This window comes from Orcinus orca, chromosome 16 (assembly GCF_937001465.1).
Source record: "Orcinus orca chromosome 16, mOrcOrc1.1, whole genome shotgun sequence".
NCBI lineage: Eukaryota > Metazoa > Chordata > Mammalia > Artiodactyla > Delphinidae > Orcinus > Orcinus orca.
The window spans coordinates 27,764,247-27,789,085 of record NC_064574.1 but is presented as its reverse complement, the minus strand read 5'-3'; the positions used below and the strand labels follow the sequence as shown (position 1 = coordinate 27,789,085).

The window sequence follows — 24,839 nt, the reverse complement described above, 5'->3', positions numbered from 1 at the left end:
GCCAGGTATTTTTTATTTTAACATCTTTAATGGAGTATAATTGCTTTAAAATGTTATTTTAGTTTCTACTGTATAACGAAGTGAACCAACTATATGTATACATATATCTCCATATCCCCTCCCACTTGCGTCTCTCTCTCACCCTCCTATCCGACCCATCTAGGTGGTCACAAAGCACTGAGGTGATCTCCCTGTGCTATGCAGCTTCTTCCCACTAGCTGTGTATTTTACATTTGGTAGTGTATATATGTCAATTCTACTCTCTCACTTCGTCCCAGTTTACCCTTCCCCCTCCTCGTGTCCTCAAGTCCATTCTCTATGTCTGTGTCTTTATTCCTGTCCTACCCCAAGATTCATCAGAACATTTTTTTTTTGATTCCATATATATATGTTAGCATACGGTATTAGTTTTTCTCTTTATGACTTACTTATGACAGACTCTAAGTCCATCTAGCTCCCTATAAATAACTCAATTTCGTTTCTTTTTATGACTGATTAATATTCCATCGTATATATGTGCCACATCTTCTTTGTCCATTCATCTCTCAATGGACACTTAGGTTGCTTCCAGGTCCTGGCTACTGTAAATAGTGCTGCAGTGAACATTGTGATACATGTCTCTTTTTGAATTATGCTTTTCTCAGGGTATATGCCCAGTAGTGGGATTGCTGGTTCATATCGTAGTTCTATTTTTAGATTTTTAAGGGACCGCCATACTGTTCTCTATAGTTGCTGTATCAATTTACATTCCCACCAACAGTGCAGGAGGTTTCCCTTTTATCCACAACCTCTCCAGCATTTATTGTTTGCAGATTTTTTATGATGGCCATTCTCACCCGTGTGAGGTGATATCTCGTAGTTTTGATTTGCATTTCTCTTATGATTAGTGGTGTTAAGCATCCTTTCATGTGTTTGTTGGCAATCTGTATATCTTCTATGGAGAGAAGTGTCTATTTAGCTCTTCTGCCGATTTTTTTTTTTTTTTTTTTTTTGCGGTACGCGGGCCTCTCACTGTTGTGGCCTCTCCCGTTGCGGAGCACAGGCTTTGGACGCGCAGGCTCAGCGGCCATGGCTCACGGGCCTAGCCGCTCCACGGCATGTGGGATCTTCCCAGAGCGGGGCATGAACCTGTGTCCCCTGCATTGGCAGGCGGACTCTCAACCACTGTGCCACCAGGGAAGCCCAATCTATATATATATAGATATAAAGATATATAAAGGAAGACAGCAACCAAATCAATAAACAAATCTACCAATGATAATAAGTTCTAAACATTAAACTAAGATAAACATAAAACCAGAAACAAATTAGATGCAGACGGGATACCCCAAGTCTCTAGTTGCTCCCAAAGCCCATCGCCTCAATTTTGGGATGACTCGTTGTCTATTCAGGCATTCCACAGTGGCAGGGCACATCAAGTTTATTGTGGAGATTTAATCCGCTGCTCCTGAAGCTCCGCAGAGAAATTTCCCTTTCTCTTCTTTGTTCGCACAGCTCCTGGGGCTCTGGTTTAGATTTGGCCCTGCCTCTGCGTGTAGGTCGCCTGATGGCATCTGTTCCCCACCCAGACAGGACAGAGTCAAAGTAGCAGCTGATTAGGGGGTTCTGGCTGACTCAGGCTGGGGGAAGGGAGGGGTATGGAATGAATGGCGGTCACGCAGTGGCAGAGGCCGGCATGATATTGCAACAGCCTAAGGTGCGCCATGTGTCCTTCTGGGGAAGTTGTCCCTGAATCACGGGACCCTGGCAGCGGCAGGCTGCACAGGCTCCTGGGAGGGGAGGTGTGGATAGTGACTTGCGCTTGTACACAGGCTTCTTGTTGGCTGCAGTACCAGCCTTAGTGTCTCATGCCCATCTCTGTTGTCCGCACCGATAGCCGCTGCTAACGCCCATCTCTGGAGCTAGTTTAGGTGGTGCTCTGAATCCCCTCTCCTCGTGCACCCCAAAACAATGGTCTCTTGCCTCTTAGGCAGTTCCAGACTTTTTCCTGGACTCCCTCCAAGCTATCTGTGATGCACTAGCTCCCTTTAGGCTGTGTTCACACAGTCATCTCCCTGGGATCTGACCTCCAAAGACTGAGCTTCAGTTCACAGCCCCCACCCACCCCAGTGGGTGAGCAGACAAGCCTCTCAGGCTGGTGATTGCTGGTCGGCACTGATCGTCTTTGTGGGAATCTCTCCACTTTGCCCTCTGCATCTCTGTTGCTGTGCTCTCCTCCATGGCGCTGAAGCTTCCCCCCCCACCCGGCCCCCATCTCCACCAGTGAAGGGGCTTCTTAGTGTGTGGAAACTTTTCCTCCTTCACAGCTCCCTCCCTGAGGTGCAGGTCCCATCCCTATCCTTTTGTCTCTGTTTATTCTTTATTTATTTTTTGCTCTACCTGGGTACGTGGGGAGTCTCTTGCCTTTTGGGAAGTCTGGGGTCTTCTGCCCGTGTTCAGTAGGTGTTCTGTAGGAGTTGTTCCGCATGTAGATGTCTTTCTGATGTATTTGTGGGAAGGAAGGTGATCTCCACGTGTTACTCCTCTGCCATCTTGAAGGTCCCCTCACCTCCCCAGACTCTGGTGAGGCATGGTTGTTATATTAAGTCCAGAGGTTTTGGATGAAAGAGGGAGGAATGGGATACTCCAGCTTGGTTGAATTGGAAGTCAATATTATTTATTTATTTTTGTTTCACTTTTTCCTATCACACTCTTTGTGGTCACCTTCAATTACAGAACTCATTTCTCTGTATATATCTTTAAATTTCTCTCTCTCTCTGTTTTTTATTTTGTCCACTGATTTAGAACAATATACTGGCACTGGTCACCTGTCAACTGAGCTCTTCTATTTGCCCCATCTCTAGCCTGCTCCTTTCATAGGTTGTGGTCTGCACATGCAGTTCCTCCCCTGACCCTCTGTGATGTTCCACAAAACTCGTGGTATGCCTGCAAGCTATCAGCTCAATTAGATCTTGATGTTCGAAGAAAGGGATCATTAGTTTGGCCCTGCAGGTTGTGCCAACATTCTTGGAGAACTGAGTGTGCTACCTGAGATCTGATGAGGACTGAGTGTTCTCTGGGCATTTCCATTTATTTGCTCCTTATTACATCATATTGTGTCTGAATCATAGCTCAGTGCAACAATATGGCCACGTAAACTTCTTTTCCAACCTTTGCAAACACACGGCAGTGGAATGTGATGTGATTATGGCCAATGATATTAAGCAGAATATTTTTGGTGGAGTATCTGGTAAGATACTTTAAATGAGAGGGGGCAAAGATTCAAGTCATGTGTACCCATTAGCTTTTTAAAAATAGTTAATTAATTAATTGATTTTTAACATCCTTATTGAAGTATAATTACTTTACAAAGGTTTGTTAGTTTGTGCTTTATAACAAAGAGATTCAGCCATACATATACATACATCCCCATATATCGTCCCTCTTGACTATCCCTCCCACCCTCCGTTTCCCAGCCCTCTAGGTGGTCACAAAGCACCAAGCTGATCTCCCTGTGCTATGTGGCTGCTTCCCACTAGCTATCTATTTTACATTTGGTAGTGTATATATGTCCACGCCACTCTCTCACTTCATCTCAGCTTTCCCTTTCACATCCCCGTGTCCTCAAGTACATTCTCTATGTCTGTGCCTTTATTCCTGTCCTGCCCCTAGGTTCTTCAGAACCGTTTTTTTTTTTTTTTTAGATTCCATATGGTATTTGTTTTTCGCTATCTGACTTACTTCACTCTATATGACAGACTCTATGTCCATCCATCTCACTACAAATAATTCAATTTTGTTTCTCTTTATGGCTGAGTAATATTCCATTGTATAAATGTGCCTTTCTTCTTTATCCATTCATCCGTTGATGTACACTTGGGTTGCTTCCATGTCCTGGCTATTGTAAATAGTGCTGCAATGAACATTTGGGTACATGACACTTTTTGAATTATGGTTTTCTCAGGATATATGCCCAGTAGTGGGATTGTTGGGTCCTTTGGTAGTTCTGTTTTTAGCTTTTTAAGGAAGCTCCATACTGTTCTCCACAGTAGCTGTATCAATTTACATTCCCACCAACAGTGCAAGAGTGTTCCCTTTTCTCCACACCCTCTCCAGCATTTATTGTTTCTAGATTTTTTGATGATGGTCATTCTCACCGGTGTGAGGTGATATCTCATTGTAGTTTTGACTTGCGTTTCTCTAATGATTACTCATGTTGTGCATCCTTTCATGTGTTTGTTGGCAATCTGAATATCTTCTTTGGAGAAACGTCTCTTTAGGTCTTCCACCCATTTTTGAATTAGGTTGTTTGTCTTTCTGATATTGAGCTGCATGTGCTGCTTGTAAATTTTGGAGATTAATGCTTTGTCAGTTGCTTCCTCTGCAAATATTTTCTACCATTCTGAGGCTTGTATTTTTATATTGTTTATGATTTCCTTTGCTGTGCAATACTTTTAAGTTTCATTAAGTCCCATGTGTTTATTTTTATTTCCACTTCTCTAAGAGGTGGGTCAAAAAGGATCTTGCTGTGATTTATGTCATAGAGTGTTCTGCCAATGTTTTCCTCTAAGAGTTTTATAGTTTCTGGTCTTACATCTAGCTCTTTAATCCATTTTGTTTTTATTTTTGTATATGTGTTAGTAAGTGTTCTAATTACATTCTGTTACATACAGCTGTCCAGTTTTCCCAGGACCACTTATTGAAGAGGCTGTCTTTTCTCCACTGAATAGTCTTGCCTCCTTCATCAAAGATAAAGTGACCATATATGCATGAGTTTATCTCTGGGCTATCCATCCTGTTCCATTGATCTATATTTCTATTTTTGTGCCAGTAACATACTGTATTGATTATTGTAGCTTTGTAGTATAGTCTGAAGTCAGGGAGCCTGATTTCTCCAGCTCTTTTTTTCTTTCATGGACGCAACCTAAGTGTCCATTGAGAGATGAATGGATAAAGAAGATGTTGCACATATATACAGTGGAGTATTACTCAGCCATAAAAAAATGAAATTGAGTTATTTGTAGGGAGGTGGATGGACATAGACTCTGTCATACAGAGTGAAGTAAATCAGAAACAGAAAAAATAAATACTGTAGGCTAACACATATATATGGAATCTAAAAAAAAAAAAAAAAGTTCTGATGAACCCAGGGGCAGGATAGGAATAAAGATTCAGATGTAGAGAATGGACTTGAGGACCCAGGGAGGGGGAAGGGAAAGCTGAGATGAAGTGAGAGAGTGGCATGGACATATATACACTACCAAATGTAAAATAGATAGCTAGTGGAAAGCAGCTACATAGCACAGGGAGATGAGCTTGGTGCTTTGGGACCACCTAAAAGGGTGGGATAAGGAGAGTGGGAGGGGCCCGTGAGAGGGAAGGGATATGGGGATATATGTATATGTATAGCTCACTCACTTTGTTATACAGCAGAAACTAACACAACATTGTAAAGCAATTATACTCCATTAAAGATGTTAAAAAAAGAAAAAATACTTAAATGAAGTGACAGGGGCACACATGTCCATGGATAGGAAGACTCAACATAGTAAAGAAGTCATTTTTCTTCAAACTACAACACAGCTGTAACTCAATTGCTTTCATATTCCCAACAAGATCTTTTATAGATATACTCAAAACTATTCTAAAATTTTTATTGAAAGGCAGAGGAACTGGGGGAGTTACAACAATTTTCAGAAAGCAGGATAAAGCAGGAGGTATCCCTACACTATCTCAAGACATGTTATACAGCTACAGTAATCAAGAATGTGTTGTACTGGCAGAGGAACAGGTACATAATCCATGCAATAGAATAGAGCACCAAGTATGGCCAACTAATTTTTGACAAACCTGCCAAAGCAATTCAATGGAGGAAGGATAGTACTTCCAACAAATGGTTACTGCAAAAATTGGATATCCATAGCAAAAAAAAAAAAAAAAAAAAAAAAAAATCCATTCAAAGCAAACTTCACAACTTATAAAAAAATTGATACACAATGGATTGGGGCATCACTCAGATGGAGAAGGGGATAATCTACGGGGTATCATAAGCTTACTGGTCCGAAACAAATTGGATCATGATATAGCATTCTGCTATCATGGCTATATACACAGTGTTGCATACAGACAGAGGAGACATAACTGGCTCCATGCAAGGTTAAGGAGGACTTTATTGGGGAGTTGTTTCTTTCCATCAGACCCTACACATCCTTAGGATTATACTTCATTTCATAAGGCCTCAGTTTCCTATAACAGTTTCTAGAACAGAGCATTATTTTGTCATGCACACTCAATGGTGCAAGTTAATCATCTGGTGTTCTGGGTGGCATAGCGTTCTCCTCCTCTCTGGTTCATCACCCATGATAGGCCAATAAAGGTGACCACTCAGAGTCCTAACTGTGCAAAGTGTTCTTCATTCCTCAGGACACAGGGCTCCCTCTCTCCCAGAAGCCATGAATCTCCTGATGCTGACCTTCGTGATATGTGGGTTACTAAATCTGGTGACCAAAGGTAATGGAACCCTACAATGGAGAGGTGATGGAACTAGGATGAATTGTTGACCCTGGGCTCCCAGGTGTCTTGAGGGGGAAAGAGGTCCACAGGAAGAGCCTTGGGCCAATAAAGAGCAGCACAAATGCTCTTATGATGGCATGCTAGCAGCTCCATGTTCCTGCTCTCTAAGACTCTGTTAGAGGCACCTATGAAACTGGGGTGTCTTCTGAAACATTTCTCCAAAGGAAGAATTTCCTCAGTCTTCTGAGCAACTCTCTCTGTCTCTCTCTATAACTAACCACTGTTAACTCAGCCTGACTTTGCTTCTATTTTAACAATTTCATTGTTGCACCTGTTTTATTGTTGTGTCTCATTAGTCCAACTCTCACTACCATCTTGAATTCTCTTTTGTCGTGAAAGTGCTTTCAAAGGAGGTGTTCGTTTGTTTATGTTCTGAGGTATGGTGAACAAGTTCATCACACTTTTTGTAGGATCTGCAGAGCTGTCATCAGAAAGATAACACAAATTTAAGTTAGAAGTGGGGATAAGTTAAGACAGAGTAAAAAGGTAAGTGACCAATAGGGACCTTCTGCTAATAGATCAATAATGAATGAGCTTATTCCCTCTTTTTAATAATGTTACTTTGGAAACTTACCTACTTTTATTGGAAAGTAATACTTGCAATTGATTAAAAAGTATCAAGCAATCAATAGGTTTATATGAGTTTAAGGAAAAGGACTCTCCTACCCTGGAATAACAGTACTTCAGTCTTCTCTTTCAGAATCTCTGAATCATTCAATGAAGTAATCTTACCAATTAGTTGTATATCCGAGTAGATTCAAATATCTATATACCTTAGAATTTTAAAAACCCAATGTAAAGAGATATGGGAACATATGTATATGTATAACTGATTCACTTTGTTATAAAGCAGAAACTAACACACCATTGTAAAGCAATTATACTCCAATAAAGATGTTAAAAAAAAAACCAATGTAAATTAATCATACAGATTCTTCTAAATGTAGTAGCACAATATCTCGGAGACTTCTTATCAGTGCCTGAACCTACTTCATTATTTTTAATGTATACGTAGAATATATGGGGGTGAGGTTGTGAATTTCCTTTCTTATTTTAATTGGTCTGCTAAGCAGGAAACTTTTAATTATCAGAAAAAATTCAGCTAGGAAAATTAGTAAACAAATGTATATCTTTCCCCTTATGCCCACACACACACACACACACACACACACACACACACACACGCAAGATTGGCAAACAACTGACCGAATGGACTACAGTATGTGCACTCTTATCACTTGTGTGTGATAGTGTCAGCTTCCCACACACTGATCACTCCATTTTTTTATCACATTCTTTCGTGTATTACATTTCAATGTGTGAAAATGTTGCCTCATCTTTGTTTGAATTCATCACGCTTCAATTATAAATGAGTTTGAACATCTATTCCATTGTATTTCTGAACTCTTTCTTATTGATTTTTAAGAGTTCTTTATGTACTAAGAAAATGGGCTCCAAACTTGGAGACGTTGTATCTTGCTTAGAAAGGTAATCACTACTGTGAGATGGACATACATGTGCCTATGTATCTATATCTTGATTCACATGGACACATGTAAGTGACGTAAAGAATTATCACCTACACTCAATTCTGATTATGAACTATTCACCGAAATTTTGGAAAGTTTTGAAATAATAAAGAAGTAACAATACGGTTTTGCTCTTTTTCTCTCCCTGAGATTCCTGGATAACATGTGGGGAAAAAATGTATGTCCTCCTTTAAAATTTTCTAAAACATGATGAGTATTCTCCCACATATTAAATATTCTCCAAAAACTGAACTTTTAATTATTGCATAAAATTTCATGCAATGGGTGCTCTGTACCTTTTTAAAAATCAATTAATTTTAACTAATTTAATGGCTACGTTGAATCTTCATTGCTGCACGCGGGGTTTCTCTAGTTGCGCCGAGCGGGGGGCTACTCTTCGTTGCAGCGCGTGGGCTTCTCATTGTGGTGGCTTCTCTTGTTGTGGAGCATGGGCTCTGGGCGTGTGAGCTTCAGTAGTTGTGGTGTGCAGGCTCAGTAGTTCTGGCTCGCGGGCTCTAGAGTACAGGCTTGGTGGTGTGGCACACAGGCTTAGTTGCTCCGTGGCATGTGGGATCTTTCCAGACCAGGGCTCGAAACCGTGTCCCCTGCACTGACAGGCGGATTCTTAACCACTGCACCACTAGGGAAGTCCCTCTGTACCTTTTTTATCCAATTTCATATTTGGACATTTATGTGCTTATCATTTTTGCTAAGAAGTGTATTTATGTTTCATATACAAGTATATTCTATACAACCATTCATAGACATAAACCATTCAACATAAAATTCCTAGACATGCACCTTATTCCTGTCTGCTTAGTGCATTGTCAAATTCTGAATATTGCAAATGTTTAAAATGAAGGAACATATCTAAGTTTATAATATTTTCTATTTCTTTGACTATGGAGAAGTCAAACTTCAAATATATATTTATCATGTGCTTTGATTTTTCTATAAAGTGTGTGGTTCTGCTTATTTTCCTCTTTTATTGTGAGGGCGGTAGATTTGTTTCCTGCTGATTTATAAATTTTTGCTTATAGGTTCTATTTTGCAACTTAACTATTTAATGTTTTGAGTGTATTTTTCTGTTTTAAATTGAGATGGCACCTGAGGGTTTTGTAAAGAAACATTTTACCAAGCCAAACTGTCCATCGGTGGAGTGCTGTTAACAGCTGTATTTAAGTTGATGCTATCTGATTCCACATCTGTTTTCTTTCTTTTTCTTTTTTTTTTTCAGAGAGAATTCACACAAGGGATAATATTTTGGCTAGATGGCTTATGTGCCTGAATTAATACCACTGTAATTCATATTTTTTAGATTTATGATTTTGAAATATTGGTGATGGAGGTCACAAGTCCTAATGACATAATAATTCCAGACTGAGGAGCTTTGAAATAAGTGATGGCTGTCATTCTAAAAAAAAAAAAAAACATTAAGTTATAGATTATTCCCAGTCACCATCCTTGTATTGCTTAAGCCATATTCTTGGAACTATCTTTGATATTCTAAGCTGTGATATCCATATCTACCAGGAAATCTCTTACATCTACCTGCAAATTATGTCTAGAACCAACTGATCTCACCGCCTCCATCCACTGCTACTGCTCTGATTCAAGTCACTATCATCTCTCACCTGTTACTGCTTCTTATAGCTTCCGCACAGGTCTCTGTCCCTCTACTCTTGCCTCCTGCTGTCTTCTGTCAAGATAGCATAGAGTGTGATCTGCTCACACTGGAAGTCAGACCATGTACCTCTTCTGCTCAAATCTCGGCAGTGGCCCCCTCTTCACTCAGAACAATAACCAGGGTCCTTACAGTGACCCACCAGGCCCTCCATGATCTGGTGCCTATGACCTCTCTCACCTCGTCTCCCACTACTCTAGTCCTCTAGTCCTTGCTCACTTTGTCAGAGCCACACTGGCAAAGTGTGGCTTTCCACAGTGCCCTTCCTCAAACATGCCAGGCTTGCTCAACCCACAGAGTTCTGTTTTTTCCTCTGCTTAGAATGCACTTGCCCTACATACTGGTGTGACTAATTCCTTCACCACCTTCAAGTCATTGTTTAATCATCACCTTCTCTCAAGACCTCTGCTAACTGCTGTTTAAGAAGCTGTCATCTGTCCCCATGACACACCAAATAGATTCCACTTAAATCTATTCTCTCTTATTTCTGAAAACTACTTATCATCCTCTCACATACAGGATAATTTACTCGTTTTCTTTACTGTCTGTTTTCCCCTGCTAGAAAGTAAGCTCTATGCGATTTTGTCTGCTTAGTTCACAAATGTACCCCGAGCACCTAGAACAGAGTCTATACCATAGTTAGGGGCTCAAACCTCTGTTGAATGATGGGCTGTACCCGAAATTTTAACTCTGGGGGGAATAGTTGAAAAGGAGTAGTGAGCAATGCAAGTGAGAGGCAAATTTAAAGAAGAATTGAGAGAACAAGATGATTTAACGTGTTTGGGAATGGAAGAGAAATGCTGACAGGACTCAGATTTCGAGGATGGGTACCCTGGAGGAAAAAGAAAATACATAGAGAGGTAATCTTTGTAGAAGTTAGGAATGAGGAAGCAATGTTAGACTTTGTCCAGGATGAAAGATGTGGTACGGCTACCCTCGAAACTTGCAGAAAATTCTACCAAGGGCAATAGAATTGGAGCCAGTAAAATAATAAGAGAACAATGAATCATTGGAGAAGTTGGGATAAAGCCAACATCCCCAGGGGAGGAAATAGGAGCCAAGTTTTCGTTGTGCTCTCTCTCTATCTCAACCCACGAAAGGTACTTTTCATACTTTATCAAGTTAAATGCAAAAAGGGTTGTTTTGAGAATTACTTGACCTTCTTCATACATCCTTGGCTTCCTCCAACATAGAGCCTTTGCACTAGCTGTTTCCTAGAATACACCAACCTTGGTACTTCTCGGGTGGTTTGCTGAGAAAGATGGTCATATAGTTGCTTGATAAATGATCATACAATGGAACAGACTAGTTTCACGGTAGATGCCTATCCTCCCTCCTCCAATGAATTAACACGCTGCTTCGTAATCCTACTGTATTTCTTGTGTGAGCTCATCTTTCCTCTTTCCTAGGCCACCTTTTTGCACTGACCTTTCTTTCTTTTCAATTCTCCTGCTCCACTCCTGTCTGTGATGTTCCCTCCCAGCTTAGGACTTTACCCCACATCTCAAGATTTCAAAAATTCAAATGGCACTTTTTACCGCTGCCAACACTCATACCAGTATGGCTTTTCACCCATCTTCTCTTTCCCTCTTGACATAGCTGAGGAAGTGTGCTTCTCCATATCACATACAGTCAGATGCTGTATGTGTTCTTAATCCTTGTCACCTAATCAAGGACTATGCCCTTCTTTTGCCTCATTTCCCTCTTCTACGTTAATCTCTCCCTTTCTACTTGTTCCTTCTTAATATTTGCAAACATGGTCTCTTATTTCGCAGCCTTCAAAACAAACCTGAAAAACCTTCCCTTGACTCCATATTGTCCTCCGAGCACTTCTCTATTTCTCTGCTCTTCCTCACAGCTAAACTTCCTAAGAGTTTTGTCTCCAGGTGCTATTTCCGCTTCTCATTCACATGTCAACCACTTCACTTCTGTTTCTCCTCTTCTTACCACTCTGAAGATTACCAGTGACACTCATCATGTTAAATGCAGTGGAGGCTCCAGCTCCTGCGTTATCTCACTCAACCTCACAGCAGTATTTGCCTACAAGTGTCCACGTGTTCCTTTAGGAAACGTTTTCCTCACTTGCGTAATCTAGTCATACCTGATACAACTTTCTTTGTATCCCTTTGGCATATGCCATTTTCATGCACACCAGCCTGACCCGCACCTGGCAGTATCCTCAAAGCATGGTCGATTGCTTGCAAATCAGTCCTGAACGCGGCAGTCTGGAAATGACAGGGAATTGTCAGCTCACTCTGGTATCATCTATCAACTACTGGATGGTGGAGAAATATTCCAGCTCCTCTGACCCTCAAGAAGGATAACTTGGACCTTTATCCTAGCCATACACTAGTTGCTGGATTTCCCCATGGGGTCATGCTCTAGTCAATCACAGTGGTAACTAACTGTATAACTCTCCTCTCTTTGGCTGTCTTATTTCCATAACTTCCCCATTTCCAAACTGATTTGGCGATGTGGGGAGTGCTGAATGCCCTCAACTCATTTATTATACAGTAGTCAAAATTTATCCCAAGGTCTGCTTTTGGGAAAACTAATCTAATTCTCTAGTGTCTCAGTCTCCTGTTTTGCTCTAAGTATCTGGCTGTTCCTTCTGAGCCTTCTCCTCCTATCTGAGCTCTCAATATTGACACTCCCCAGAATTTAACTATGGCCCCCTTTTATCTCACATTATTCCAACACTATATGTACTTTATCTATAACTGTAGTTTTAAATACTATCCATGGCAATGATTCCACAATTTACATCTACAGTCCAAACTTGTCTACCGAGTTGCTACAGCTATATCCTACTGCCCTCCGGACATCTGAGGTATATTGTGCTATATACCCCAAAACAAGTACTTGTAACCACCTTTTTCTCTTCCCTCCAAATTGTGTTCTTTCCTCTGTTTACTATTCTATGAATAGCAAGTATCACGAATCTCCCCTGTATCAGCTCAGAAATGTACTAATGTACTTGGATTTCTCCATCCTCCGCTGACTTATATCCAAACAATCGATGTCTTTAATCTGTTCTCTTCTTTACAACTCTCACAGCCCTGGTTCCAGCCATCTTCATGTTTTACTTGGCCAAAGCTTCTAACGTGTCTCCCAGATTCTATTCTTCCTTTTCCCTTATCTAATTTCCATGTGAAATCCCAGCTAACTGAAGTAAATTAACTCACATAATGGTTTGGAATAAATAAAAATGCTTAATAATGGCCAAATTGATTAGGCAATGGCATGGTTACTTCAAGCTCATTTTATCTCGTGCTCCTTTGTTCTTTGCACATTATACTTCAGACTCTTCAGCCTTCTCTTAATACCTTAAAGACACGATGCTGTTTCTCCACACTGGGACTGAGCATTTGATGGTCCTTTCCTGAAATAATCTTTGCCTCCTGTGTATCCTGTAGCCTCCTTTCATCCTTCTTGCCTTGCCATGGCTTAACTATTAGCTTTGCATATGTCTATCCTCTCTGTCTCATTTTCTTCCTCCTCCTCCTCTTTCCTTCTTCTCTGGTCTTTCTCCTGCCCCCTCCCCTCTCCTTCTCTCTCTCCTCTCCCCACCACCAGCAATTTCCTTGATAGCACATGTCACAGTTTTTAATATACAGTTTTAGTTTTCTTCTTTGTCTCTCCAAATGGCTTGTGGTATATGTTATCATATTACTTTAGATGGCAATAGTAGTAGTTGTCAAACTTTGGAATTAATGTTTGTTGTCTTGTGGCTAGAATTTAAAAATTGACTGCTTGTTTAACCCTGCAGCTGGCTGGTTTGTTGAAAGATGCTGGAAGAATGGTGTAGGACACTGCAGAAAACGATGTTTACATCTCGAAAGGTACAAACTTCTTTGTATGAACAAGCTGTCATGCTGCATTCCCCTAAGCAGTGACGATTCTTACACTCCATGGCCAATACGTCCCACATTCGGTGAAGATGTAACTTTTGGATTTGGTACTCACGATGGCTTTCCTTTTTCTCCCGTACCTGGGTTTGATGATGAGGTAACAATTAAAACAACTAAGACTCAAGAAACCACAGTAACTGGGACGACTGCTTCCGAGAGAGATTCTACCCAGACTTTGACAACTATTCCTCAGAGCGTTGAGGGTACAACATTTTCTCATGAGCCTGAGACAGCAGATCTATATAAGCATTGGGACTAATATCCAGGGAGCCAATTCTACAGATGTTATTTCACCGGGGACAGTTCAATTGAGAATTGGATGACATAGAGGTGGACATAATGCTACTGCCAAGGCAAGAACTGAGAGAGTTACCTCACAATTAGAAATGTATAAAGAGAAGTGTATAGAAGATATAGGGATTCTTTATTTTGGGCTTAAATTTTTTCTTTGTTTTCCTCTGATATACTAATATACATGTGCTAATATTTGGCATCAGGTGATATTTGTGTGTGTATTTTTCCATAATAAACAAACAAACAAACACATAAATAAATACCACAGTTTGGAGTTGCCTGTATAGTTGAGCCTGAAATTTTGATTTTAGTAATACCTGAAACACTTACCATCATATATGGAAGAACCTATGAAGGCACATAAAAAGTTCCAGACAAGTCCTCCCTTTCCTGTCCCTCTGTCCTCACCAACATTTATTGTAAGTGCTGACTTTAAATCCCTGTTTGTATCATGAGGTCAAATTTTGTTTAATACTTCAACCAGAAACAAACCCAGTTTTAGTTAGAAACTACCTCATTCACCACAAACACTGATTTAACTAGATAGAGGTGCACATGGGACTTGCCTTAAGAGTACATCATATTAAATTAAGAGCTACATCACAAATTCTACTTATCTTTCCAATGCTCTTTCCACTCAAAAGTCTACTCAAAACTTCCAACTGTGGTGGTCTCATTGCGTGCCTCTCCAGATGTTCATTTTGTCCACAAATACTAGTTGTGTGTAGGGGGTCTATGCTTTGTCTGCCTCTGTGCGTGTGAGTGCTGTTTGCACAGCAACTGGTGGATCAGCGACTTTACTCTCTGATATCACAGAGAAGTAGTTACTCACTCTAAGGTTGACTAATTGTTAATATGCTGAACTAAGGCTGGTGTGCTTCTGAGAGCCACAGTCCCAGATGCTTAAATGTCTCAGAATCAAGAAGGTTTATTCTCTAATTCTTTTTATTTTCTTAGGGTCAAGCTGCCAGTGACCCCAGCTGTAGATTTGATATTGGCCATCAGGCCACTGACCTTTAAGTAGGCATCATATTCCAATAGATCTTGGGCCTCTTGTTGGCTGACAAACTATCCTACTTTGCTTGGGACTGAGGGTCTTCCCAGAACATGGGAATTAGAGTGCCAAAACCAAGAAAGTCTTCAGCAAACCTGGACAAGGTGATCGCCTTCTTTCTAGTGTACCTTGGCCTAAATTGCTCTTCTCCATTTCTTTGTATGGCTGACACCTCTTCACAGAGGCATTCTTTCACCATAAAGACATCCCTAGGCCACCAGTCTGCCTCAGCCTAGAGTACTCTTCTTGTATACCTTTGCCTTAAATGTCACCTCCTCAGAAATAATCCTTGGCCACAAGACCACTCCTCACACTACTCTGCATTATTTTCTTCCTATCATTTAAATTCTTTGAAATTATTTTGTAGATTTCTTTGCTCTCCTTCTAAATTATTTTATCATTTACTTACATATAGCCTGTCATCACTACTATAATGTACATAGGGTCCTTACACTGTGGTCCTGTTCATGGCTGCATCCCAAGCTGCTAGACCAGTGCCTTGCACATGGTGGATGCTCAATAAAAATTTTTGCACTTGTTCATGAAATCATCTCAATCAATATGAGAAGATCTGAAAATATAAAGTAGTAATCTTCGGGCTTCCCTGGTGGCGCAGTGGTTGAGAGTCTGTCTGCCCGATGCAGGGGACACAGGTTCATGCCCCGGTCTGGGAAGATCCCACATGTCGCGGAGTGGCTGGGCCCGTGGGCCATGGCCACTGAGCCTGCGCGTCCGGAGCCTGTGTTCCGCAACAGGAGAGGCCACTACAGTGAGAGGTCCACCTACCACAAAAATAAATAAATAAATAAATAAATAAAGTGGTAATCTTCAAACTGGAATACTGGTTGCAACATTTTTTCCCAAGATATGCATGTTGATAATTTAAGGGAAATATTTTTTGACCCTTAATTTTTTAATATCTTGTGATACTCAGAACATTCTTTTTTTTTTAATTCGGTTATAGTTGCTTTACTATAGTAAAGTGTTTACTATAGCATAGTGTTGTGTTAGGTTCTGCTGTACACCGAAGTGAATCAGCTTTATGTATACATATATCCCCCCTTTTTTGGATTTCCTTCCCATTTAGGTCACCACAGAGCATCGAGACTAGTCCCTTGTGCTATATAGCAGGTTCTCTTTAGTTATCTGTTTATATATAGTAGCGTATGTATGTCAATCCCAATCTCCCAATTCATCCCAACCATCCCCTTTTCCTGTTGGTGTTCATATGTTTGTTTTCTATGTCTGTGTCTCTATTATTGCTTTGCAAATTAATTCATCTATACCATTTGTCTAGATTCCATATGTAAGCATTAATATATGATATTTGTTTTTCTCCTTCTGACTTACATTACTCTGTATGATAGTCTCTACATCCATCCACATCTCTAGAGATGACCCCATTTTGTTCTTTTTTATGGCTGAGTAATATTCCATTGTATATATGTACCACATCTTTTTTTTTTTTTTTTTTTTTTTTTTTGCCATACGCAGGCCTCTCACTGTTGTGGCCTCTCCCATTGCAGAGCACAGGCTCCATACGTGCAGGCTCAGCAGCCATGGCTCATGGGCCCAGCCACTCTGTGGCATGTGGGATCTTCCCAGACCGGGGCACGAATCTGTGTCCCCTGCATCAGCAGGCAGACTCTCAACCACTGCGCCACCAGGGAAGCCCATGTACCACATCTTTACCCATTCATCTGTTGATGGACATTTAGGTTGCTTCCATATCACTTAACAGGCTCTTCTGTCTCCACTTTGTAAATTTTTGTTCTTTAACTTTGAAAGAAAACTTACCTCTCACCTCTTCTTTTTCTGCCAATCATGGATTGCTCAGAGTGGAAAAAGGTCCACGTGTCAAACCAGTTGATAATTGAAAGATTGGTGCTGGTATTCAGAAAGTAAGTAATCATAGACTTTGGATAACAAATCCTTTAGAAATTCAAGTGACTTTGCATTTTTCATTTACCATAGCAATGACAGCAGGGCAAATCACCTGGTGGGTGATAGATCTTTGTAAATAAAATTTAGTGATAGCTTACTATGGGATTTGGGGCATATAAATTGCAAGGACTTAAAAGAACTGTGTACTCTCTCTCTCTCCCCATGTATCTATCATTTATCTATCTACCACCTAATCTTTAAACTTTCACATTTACCTATTCGTGTGAATAAGATGTCTCAGTGATTACATTTAAAAAAATAAAAACTGGGAAGAAATTTGGTACTGACTCTCATCTCATCAGTAAAAAATAATATTCATCTACTACACATAAGCTAATTGAGAGAAAGCAATATGTATTTACTAAGAGGATGCATTTGTAGTACAAAAAATGTTATTCTTCATAAATAAATATTTTTCACATTTTATAATACATTTATGTGGTTTTAATCAATTTTGTTCCAAATATTGCAATAATGACTCAGTCTTGAATATGCTGTTAAATATTTAGAGCCTTATATTTACACAGATTTCACAATAAAAATTACAATATATATCCACATTTTTGCAGAGAAATATGATAGAATTATCAACAGTAGAGTTTCAAAGACTAAAATATATTACATTAAGGTCTAATTTTATGGGTATGTTGGAATAAAAACGAACAGCTGAAATGAAAGTTTAAAGAGAAAAAATGATGTAATATTGCTAATTGTTAAGGAAATGATTCCTTGCATATTTATTAAATGGATTACTGTCAATAACAAATTCTATGCAGCAGATTGAATTGAAAATTTAAATTGTAATTTTTTACGTGCCAATTTTTATAATATACCAGTAATCACATCATCTTATTATATAAATTTATGATGAAATATTTTATATCTCAATTTAAAATTGTGTAAGAAAAAACACACCCTCAAAATCCAAAAAATTCAGGTTCGGACTGATGATTGTTTTTCCAATACTCTGATCATTATGTTTTTTTAAAAAATTCCTGTATATTCCATTTCCATGATTATAGGTTTCACCATCATGCAGCATGATAGCTTTTGCTTTCTTTTTTAAAATTATTTTTTAATAAATGTTTATTATACCTATGTGAACTGCTAATTTTTAATCAAAAGCTCAGAACAGAAGACACTTGTTCAGGACCTCATGGTTATAAAGGACAAGACAGAGAACAGAAGAAAAGGGAAAGCACAGGGAGGAAGAGCACAGATGAAATTAAACAGATGTGACCTTGACTTTCAAGTCTACCACTTAGAAGTGACTTAATTTTGGGTGAGTTACACACCTATATGAGCCACAGTTTTCTCATCTCTAAAGTTGGAACAGTATCTACTTTTCAGGGGTCTTCTGAGGATTCAAAATTGTTCTTTTTCTTTTATTGGGGTATTGTTGTTTTAAAATGTGTTTGTTTCTACTGTATAGCGAAGTGGAGTTCCCTGTGCTATACAGCAAGTTCTCATTAGTTATCTATTTTATACATATTAGCGTATATATGTCAATCTCAATCTCCCAATTCATCCCACCCCCACCTTTCCCACCTTGGTGTCCATATGTTTGTTCTCTACGTCTGTGTCTCTATTTCTGCCTAGCAAACAGGTTCATCTGTACCATTTTTTTAGACTCCACATATATAAGTTAATTTATGATATTTATTTTCCTCTTTCTGACTTACTTCACTCTGTATGACAGTCACTAGGTCCATCCACATCTCTATAAATGACCCAGTTTTGTTCCCTTTTATGGCTGAGTAATATTCTATTGAATATAGTGGTATCTGTACCACGTCTTCTTTACCCATTTGTCCGTCCGTGGGCATTTAGGTTGCTTCCATGACTTGGCTGTTGTAAATAGTGCTGCCATGAACACTGGGGTGAATGTGTATGTTTGAATTATGGTTCTCTCTGGGTATATGCCCAGTAGTGGGGCTGCTGGGTCATATGGTAAATCTATTTTAATTTTGTTTTGCTTTAGGATTTTTTCTTTCTTTCTTTTTTTTTGCAGTACGCGGGCCTCTCACTGTTGTGGCCTCTCCCATCGCAGAGCACAGGCTCCGGATGTGCAGGCTCAGTGGCCATGGCTCATGGGCCCAGCCGCTCCGCAGCAGGTGGGATCTTCCTGGACCAGGGCACGAACCCACGTCCCCTGCATCGGCAGGCGGACTCTCAACCACTGCGCCACCAGGGAAGCCCTCTTTTTCATTTTATTGATGGTATCTTTTAATGTGTAAGTTTTAAATTTCTATGAACTTCCTTTTGTTGTCGCTTTTGCTTTTGGTATCATATCTAAAAAATCATTGCTTAATTCAAGATCATGAAGATTTACTCTTGTGTTTTCTTCTGAGAGTTTTAATTCTAACTCCTACATTTAGCTCTTTGATCCATTTTAATTTAATTTGTGTATGATATAACACAGGAGTCTTAATTTGTTCTTTTGTGTGTGGTTCTCCAGTTTTCTCAACTCTATTCATTAAAAAGATGATTCTTCATTGAATTGTCTTGAAACCCTTATAGAAAATCAGTTGACATAAGTATTAAGATTCATTTCTAGACTCTCAATTCTATTCCATTGTTACATATGTCTAGCTATTTTGGAGTGTCCCCATCACCTCTCAGGTCTGATGATTCACCAGATCTAGATAAGCTCATGTGTACAATTTATTACCTTTAAAGGATACAGACTGAAATCAGCAAAGGAAAAAGACATAGAAGGAGTGTAGAAGAAACCAAGTATAAGATTCCTAGTTGGGTCACATGGGCCCAGCTTAATTCTCCCAGCCATGATGTGTGATAACATATGCACAGTGCTGCCAGCCAAGGAAGCTTACTGGACCCTCGGTGTCTAGGGTTTTTACTGGGGATCAATCATGTAGGCATGGAGCACTCACATGCATGAAATTACCCATCTTCAAATCCTGCTTCTAGAGTTCAAACTGATACAGCTTAGCCTAAAATCATATAAACCAGGTATTCACTGTATATCACATGGTTAGGACAAAATATCTGGCATGGTCCAAGTCAGGAATGCAAAGACACTTTCTCAGGTGGGATATTTTAAGGGTTCAAAGGTTATTTGCCAGATGCTGGTCATCGAACAATTCTGATGATTTTTGAAATGTGTAGATTTGGTCAGCTACAAGTCTGCTGTTAGTGATTTATTTCATAGTTTACACCCATGGCCTTTTGCCTAGGTTCTCTCAGAGAAAAATGATCCTGATTGAGCATTTACATTTAGTATAACATTTATGTAACATATATAGCAATAGTATCAGGGTGAATATGCATAACTTTTGGAGAAGCCAGTGTGCGGTAGGAATAGACTTCAAGAAAACTTATCTACTATATAAAGCCATTATATACATTTTACATGTTTTTTTACACTATAATTTTTTTTTTAAAGAAGATGTTAGGGGTAGGAGTTTATTAATTAATTTATTTATTTTTGCTGTGTTGGGTCTTCGTTTCTGTGCTAGGGCTTTCTCTAGTTGTGGCAAGTGGGGGCCACTCTTCGTCGCAGTGCGCGGGCCTCTCACTGTCGCGGCCTCTCTTGTTGCGGAGCACAGGCTCCAGACGCGCAGGCTCAGTAGTTGTGGCTCACGGGCCCGGTTGCTCCGCGGCATGTGGGATCCTCCCAGACCAGGGCTCAAACCCGTGTCCCCTGCATTAGCAGGCAGATTCTCAACCACTGCACCACCAGGGAAGCCCTACATTATAATTTGATTACTTGTTTCCCCCTTGATCTACCATTTTACCTTATGATAAATGTGTGCAGAACTACTTAGTATAGAAATTAGTTTATTGTTGGGCAGAGCCACGAGTGACTATCTCATATACAATTATAACAAAGAGAATAAAATACGTAGGAATGAATTTAACCAAAGAGGTGAAAGACCTGTACCCTGAACACTATAAGACATTTTAAAAATTGAACTAGTTGATTCACAATGTGGTGTTATTTTCTGTTGTACAGCAAAGTGATTCAGTTATGTATGTTTGTTTTCTGTGTGTCTGTTTCTGTTTTGTAAATAAGTTCATTTGTATCATATTTTAGGTTCCATATATAAGTGACATCATATTGAGGCAGGAGATAGAAGGGTTCCAGGTTAAGCATGTACAACTGGCCTCCTGTTTACATTTCATGGGGTAGGAAAAGTGTGTGCTTCAGGCTGGACACTTAAAACTAGCCTCCTGTTTGCATTGCCTGAGACAAGAGATAGGTGGGCTCCAGGTTAGGCATTTACAATCAGCCTCCTGTTTGCTCTCCGAAATGGAAGTAACAACAGAAACAGGGTAAATAGCCAGGTTTCATCTCCTATGGACACCTTAAGATAGCTGTCATGGCAGGAACAAAGAGGGGCTAAACCCTGCTTGAGTAAAGGATCAAGAGAACACATATTTCCCCTCCTTGGGGCAAGGGAGACACTACACATGCACAGAAAGCCTCCTTGCAGGTGAAAATTCAGGGGATGCCAGGCCATAATAAAAAAGTTCACCCGTGCATATTTCCGCATCTACTCTGCTTTTCCAATAAACATTTTACTTTTCTCTTTACCTTCTGCCTCCTCATCAGAATTTTTTCTTGTCAAGGTAGGCAAGGACTGGGGATTTAGGCCCTAGCTGCTGGCCCCTGTGATCTAGTGATTAGGACTCCTGATCAGGAAACTAAGGTCTTGCTTCCAGATACTACTCACTGCTGCAAGCCTCCAAAATCAATATGATTTTTGTCTTTCACTGTCTTACTTACTTCACTTAGTATAATAATCTCTAGGTCCACCCATGTTGCTGCAAATGGCATTATTTCATTCCTTCTTTATGGCTGAGTAGTATTTCATTGTATATATGAACCACAATTTCTTTATCCATTCATCTGTTGATGGACATTTAGGTTCCTTCCATGTCTTGGCTATTGTACATATTTCTGTCATGAACATTGGTGTGCATGTATCTTTTTGAATTAGAGTTTTCATCTTTTCTGGATATATGCCCAAGAGTGGGATTGCTGGATCATATGGTAACTCTATTTTTAGTTTTTTAAGGAACCTCCATACTGTTCTCCATAGTGGTTGCACAAATTTATATTCCCACCAACAGTGTAGAAGTGTTCCCTTTTCTCCACATCCTCTCCAGCATTTATTGTTTGTGGACTTTTTAATGATGGTCATTCTGATGGGTGTGAAGTGATACTTCATTGTAGTTTTGATTTGCATTTCTCTGATAATTAGCAATGTTGATCATCTTTTCATGTGCCTATTGGCCATCTTTATGTCTTCTTTGAAGAAATGTCTACTTAGGTCTTCTGCTCACTTCTTGATTTTTTTTTTTTTTTTGAGTTGTATGAGCTGTTTGTATATTTCGCAAACTAAGCCCTTGTCAGTTGCATCATTTGCAAATATTTTCTCCCAGTCCATAGGTTGAATTTTTGTTTCATTTGTGGTTTTCTTTGCTGTGTGAAAGGCTATAAGTTTGATTAGATCCCCTTTGTTTGTTTTTTCTTTTATTTCTATTGCCTTGGGAGACTGACCTAAGAAAACATTGCTACAATTTATGTCAGAGAATATTTTTCCTGTAAAACACTGTGGAAAGAAATTGAAGACACAAATAAATGGAAAGATACTCTGTGTTCATTGATGGAAAGCAGTATTATTAAATATTGTACAGCCACTATGGAAAACAGTATGGAGTTTCCTCAAAAAATTAAAAATAGAACTACCATATGATCCAGGAATCGTGCTTATGGATGTAATAAAATCACTATCTTGAAGAGATATTTGCACTCTCATGTTCATTGCAGTATTTATCACAATAGTCAAGATATAGAAACAACACAAATGTCTGTCGACAGGTGAATGGAAAGAGAAGACGTATATATGTATGTATACACACACACACGCACACACACACACACACCGTGGCATATTAATCAGCATTTTAAAAAGAAAGAAATCTGCCTTTTGTGACAACATATATGGACCTGAAAAACATTATGCTAACTTAAATAAGTCAGATGAAGAAAGAAAAACACTTTATGATTTCATTTGTTTGTGGAATCTCCATATTTAAACTCATAGAAGCCGAGAGTAGATAGTGGTTACCAGGGTCTGTGTGGAGGGGGAAATGGGGAGATGTCAGCCAGTGGTACAAAGCTTCAGTTATGCGAGATGAATAAGTGCTGAAGATCTATTGTACAACAATGTTTCTATAGTTAACAATGTTGTATTCTTCAAATTTGCTAAAAGAGTAGATCTTGTTTTCACCACAAAAAAGAAACAAATAACTATGTGAGGCAATGAATTAAAAAAACATGAAATGGATTAAAAGAAAAAGCATAGACTGAGAGATATTATTTACAAAAAAATATCCAACAAAGAACTCATATATAGAGTTTATAACATTTAGAAAGTGGGGAGATGAAAAGACATTTCACCAAAGATGATATGTGGATGGCAAATAAGTACATGAAAAGATGTTTAACATCACTGGCAATTAGGGAAGTGCAATTTAAGAACAAGATGAGATAGTACTACATATCTATTGCAATAGCTAGAATTAAAAACCATGACAGTATCACACAGTGATGAGGAGAAACTGAATCTCTCACACATTGCTGGTGAGAATGTTGAGTGGTGCAGGCACTCTGAAAAATAGTTTGGCAGTCTTTTAAAAAGCTAAATTTACAAATATCATGGAATCCATCAATCAAACCCCTAGGCATTTATCCAGAGAAATTAAAACATATGTTCACAAACAAACCTGTATGCAAATGTTCATAGCAGCTTTATTTGTAATAACCAAAATCTGGAAACAACCAAAATGTTCTATAATATGTTAATGGTTAGATAAACTGCAGTACATCCATACTATGGAACACTATGCAGCAATAACAGGAACAAACTATTGATATACACAGTGATCTCAGAAGTCATATTCTGTATGATTCTATTTATATAACATTCTCAAAATGACAAAATTAGAAAGATGGAGAAAAAATAGTTTGTTGCCAGGGGTTAGGGTAAGGAAGTAGGGGGTTGAGTGTTACTATAAAGGGGCAGCACAAAGAAAATCTTTGTGGTGATTGAATAGTTTTGCATATTGATTGCTTACACTAATCAACACCTGTGAAAAATGACATTGAAATATACATATATATTGTACCAATGTCAGTTTCCTTGTTTTGACATTGTACTATAGTTATTCAAAATGTAATATTTGGGGAAACTGGGTAAAATGTACACAGAACTTCTTTACTATCTTTGCAACTTCTTGTTAATCTATAATAATTCCAAAATTAATAAAATAAATAAATAAAGACATAATTACAGCCAGAAGACTTATGTGTTTGGTGAGACAATATTCTCTGTTGTAAGGAGCAATGGCTTTGGAGTCAGGTGGACTAAAGTCCCATTCCTGACTCCATGGCTTACCAGCTGTGTGGCCTTCAGAAAGTTGACTGACCTCTCTGGCCTTCAGTTTTCTCTTCCAAAGAATGGTCTTTTTCAATTTTGTAGCCCAAACGTTAGCCATTTATATATCATCTTACAATTTTTTTGCATTATCATCTATAAGCTGTAGAATTATTTACTTAATATTTTTTATAGAAACCAACAGACCATTTTCTTAAATCTGTATTTGATCACATCCTAAGTGATGTTATCTGTAAAATCACCAGATCAAGGTCTAGTGATTTTTTTTCTCAAATAAGCATTAAAATAAAAGTTATGAAAAACACATACTGCCAGTGACATGGGCAGTGACACATTCCAGAAAACACTTGTTTAGCCCAAATACTGTACTTTCACAGATGGAGAAAGTGATGTCTTACAGGCAAAAAGACAAAAACAAACTTTCAGATTTAAATGATCTCTTAA

General features: G+C 39.0%; 2 protein-coding genes across 3 annotated transcripts in view; one reads left to right on the top strand and one right to left on the bottom strand.

Annotated features, from left to right (window-relative positions):
- Window positions 1-24,839, bottom strand: part of BCL2L1 (BCL2 like 1) — an 871,182-nt gene that overhangs the window by 577,618 nt on the left and 268,725 nt on the right. The gene's annotated exons all lie outside the window — the stretch shown is intronic.
- Window positions 6,406-18,244, top strand: DEFB125 (defensin beta 125). 2 transcript variants are annotated; one of them, XR_007471998.1, is made up of 3 exons: window positions 6,451-6,489; window positions 13,535-13,607; window positions 18,094-18,244. XR_007471998.1 is itself a non-coding variant. In XM_049698825.1 (2 exons), the coding sequence occupies exons 1-2, from the start codon at window positions 6,432-6,434 to the stop codon at window positions 13,933-13,935; spliced, it is 459 nt and encodes a 152-aa protein (XP_049554782.1). In that variant the 5' UTR covers window positions 6,406-6,431; the 3' UTR covers window positions 13,936-14,103. The 2 variants fall into 2 exon arrangements, 1 of the variants encoding a protein (XP_049554782.1); XM_049698825.1 differs by lacking the exon at window positions 18,094-18,244 and having other exon boundaries at window positions 6,406-6,489; window positions 13,535-14,103.

Excerpts from the sequence above, each read along its gene's own strand:
- DEFB125 (XM_049698825.1), top strand. The coding sequence starts at position 6,432 with ATGAATCTCCTGATGCTGACCTTCGTGATATGTGGGTTACTAAATCTG. Across the intron at positions 6,490-13,534 it reads ACTAAATCTGGTGACCAAAG|CTGGCTGGTTTGTTGAAAGA; the intron begins GTAATGGAACCC and ends TTAACCCTGCAG.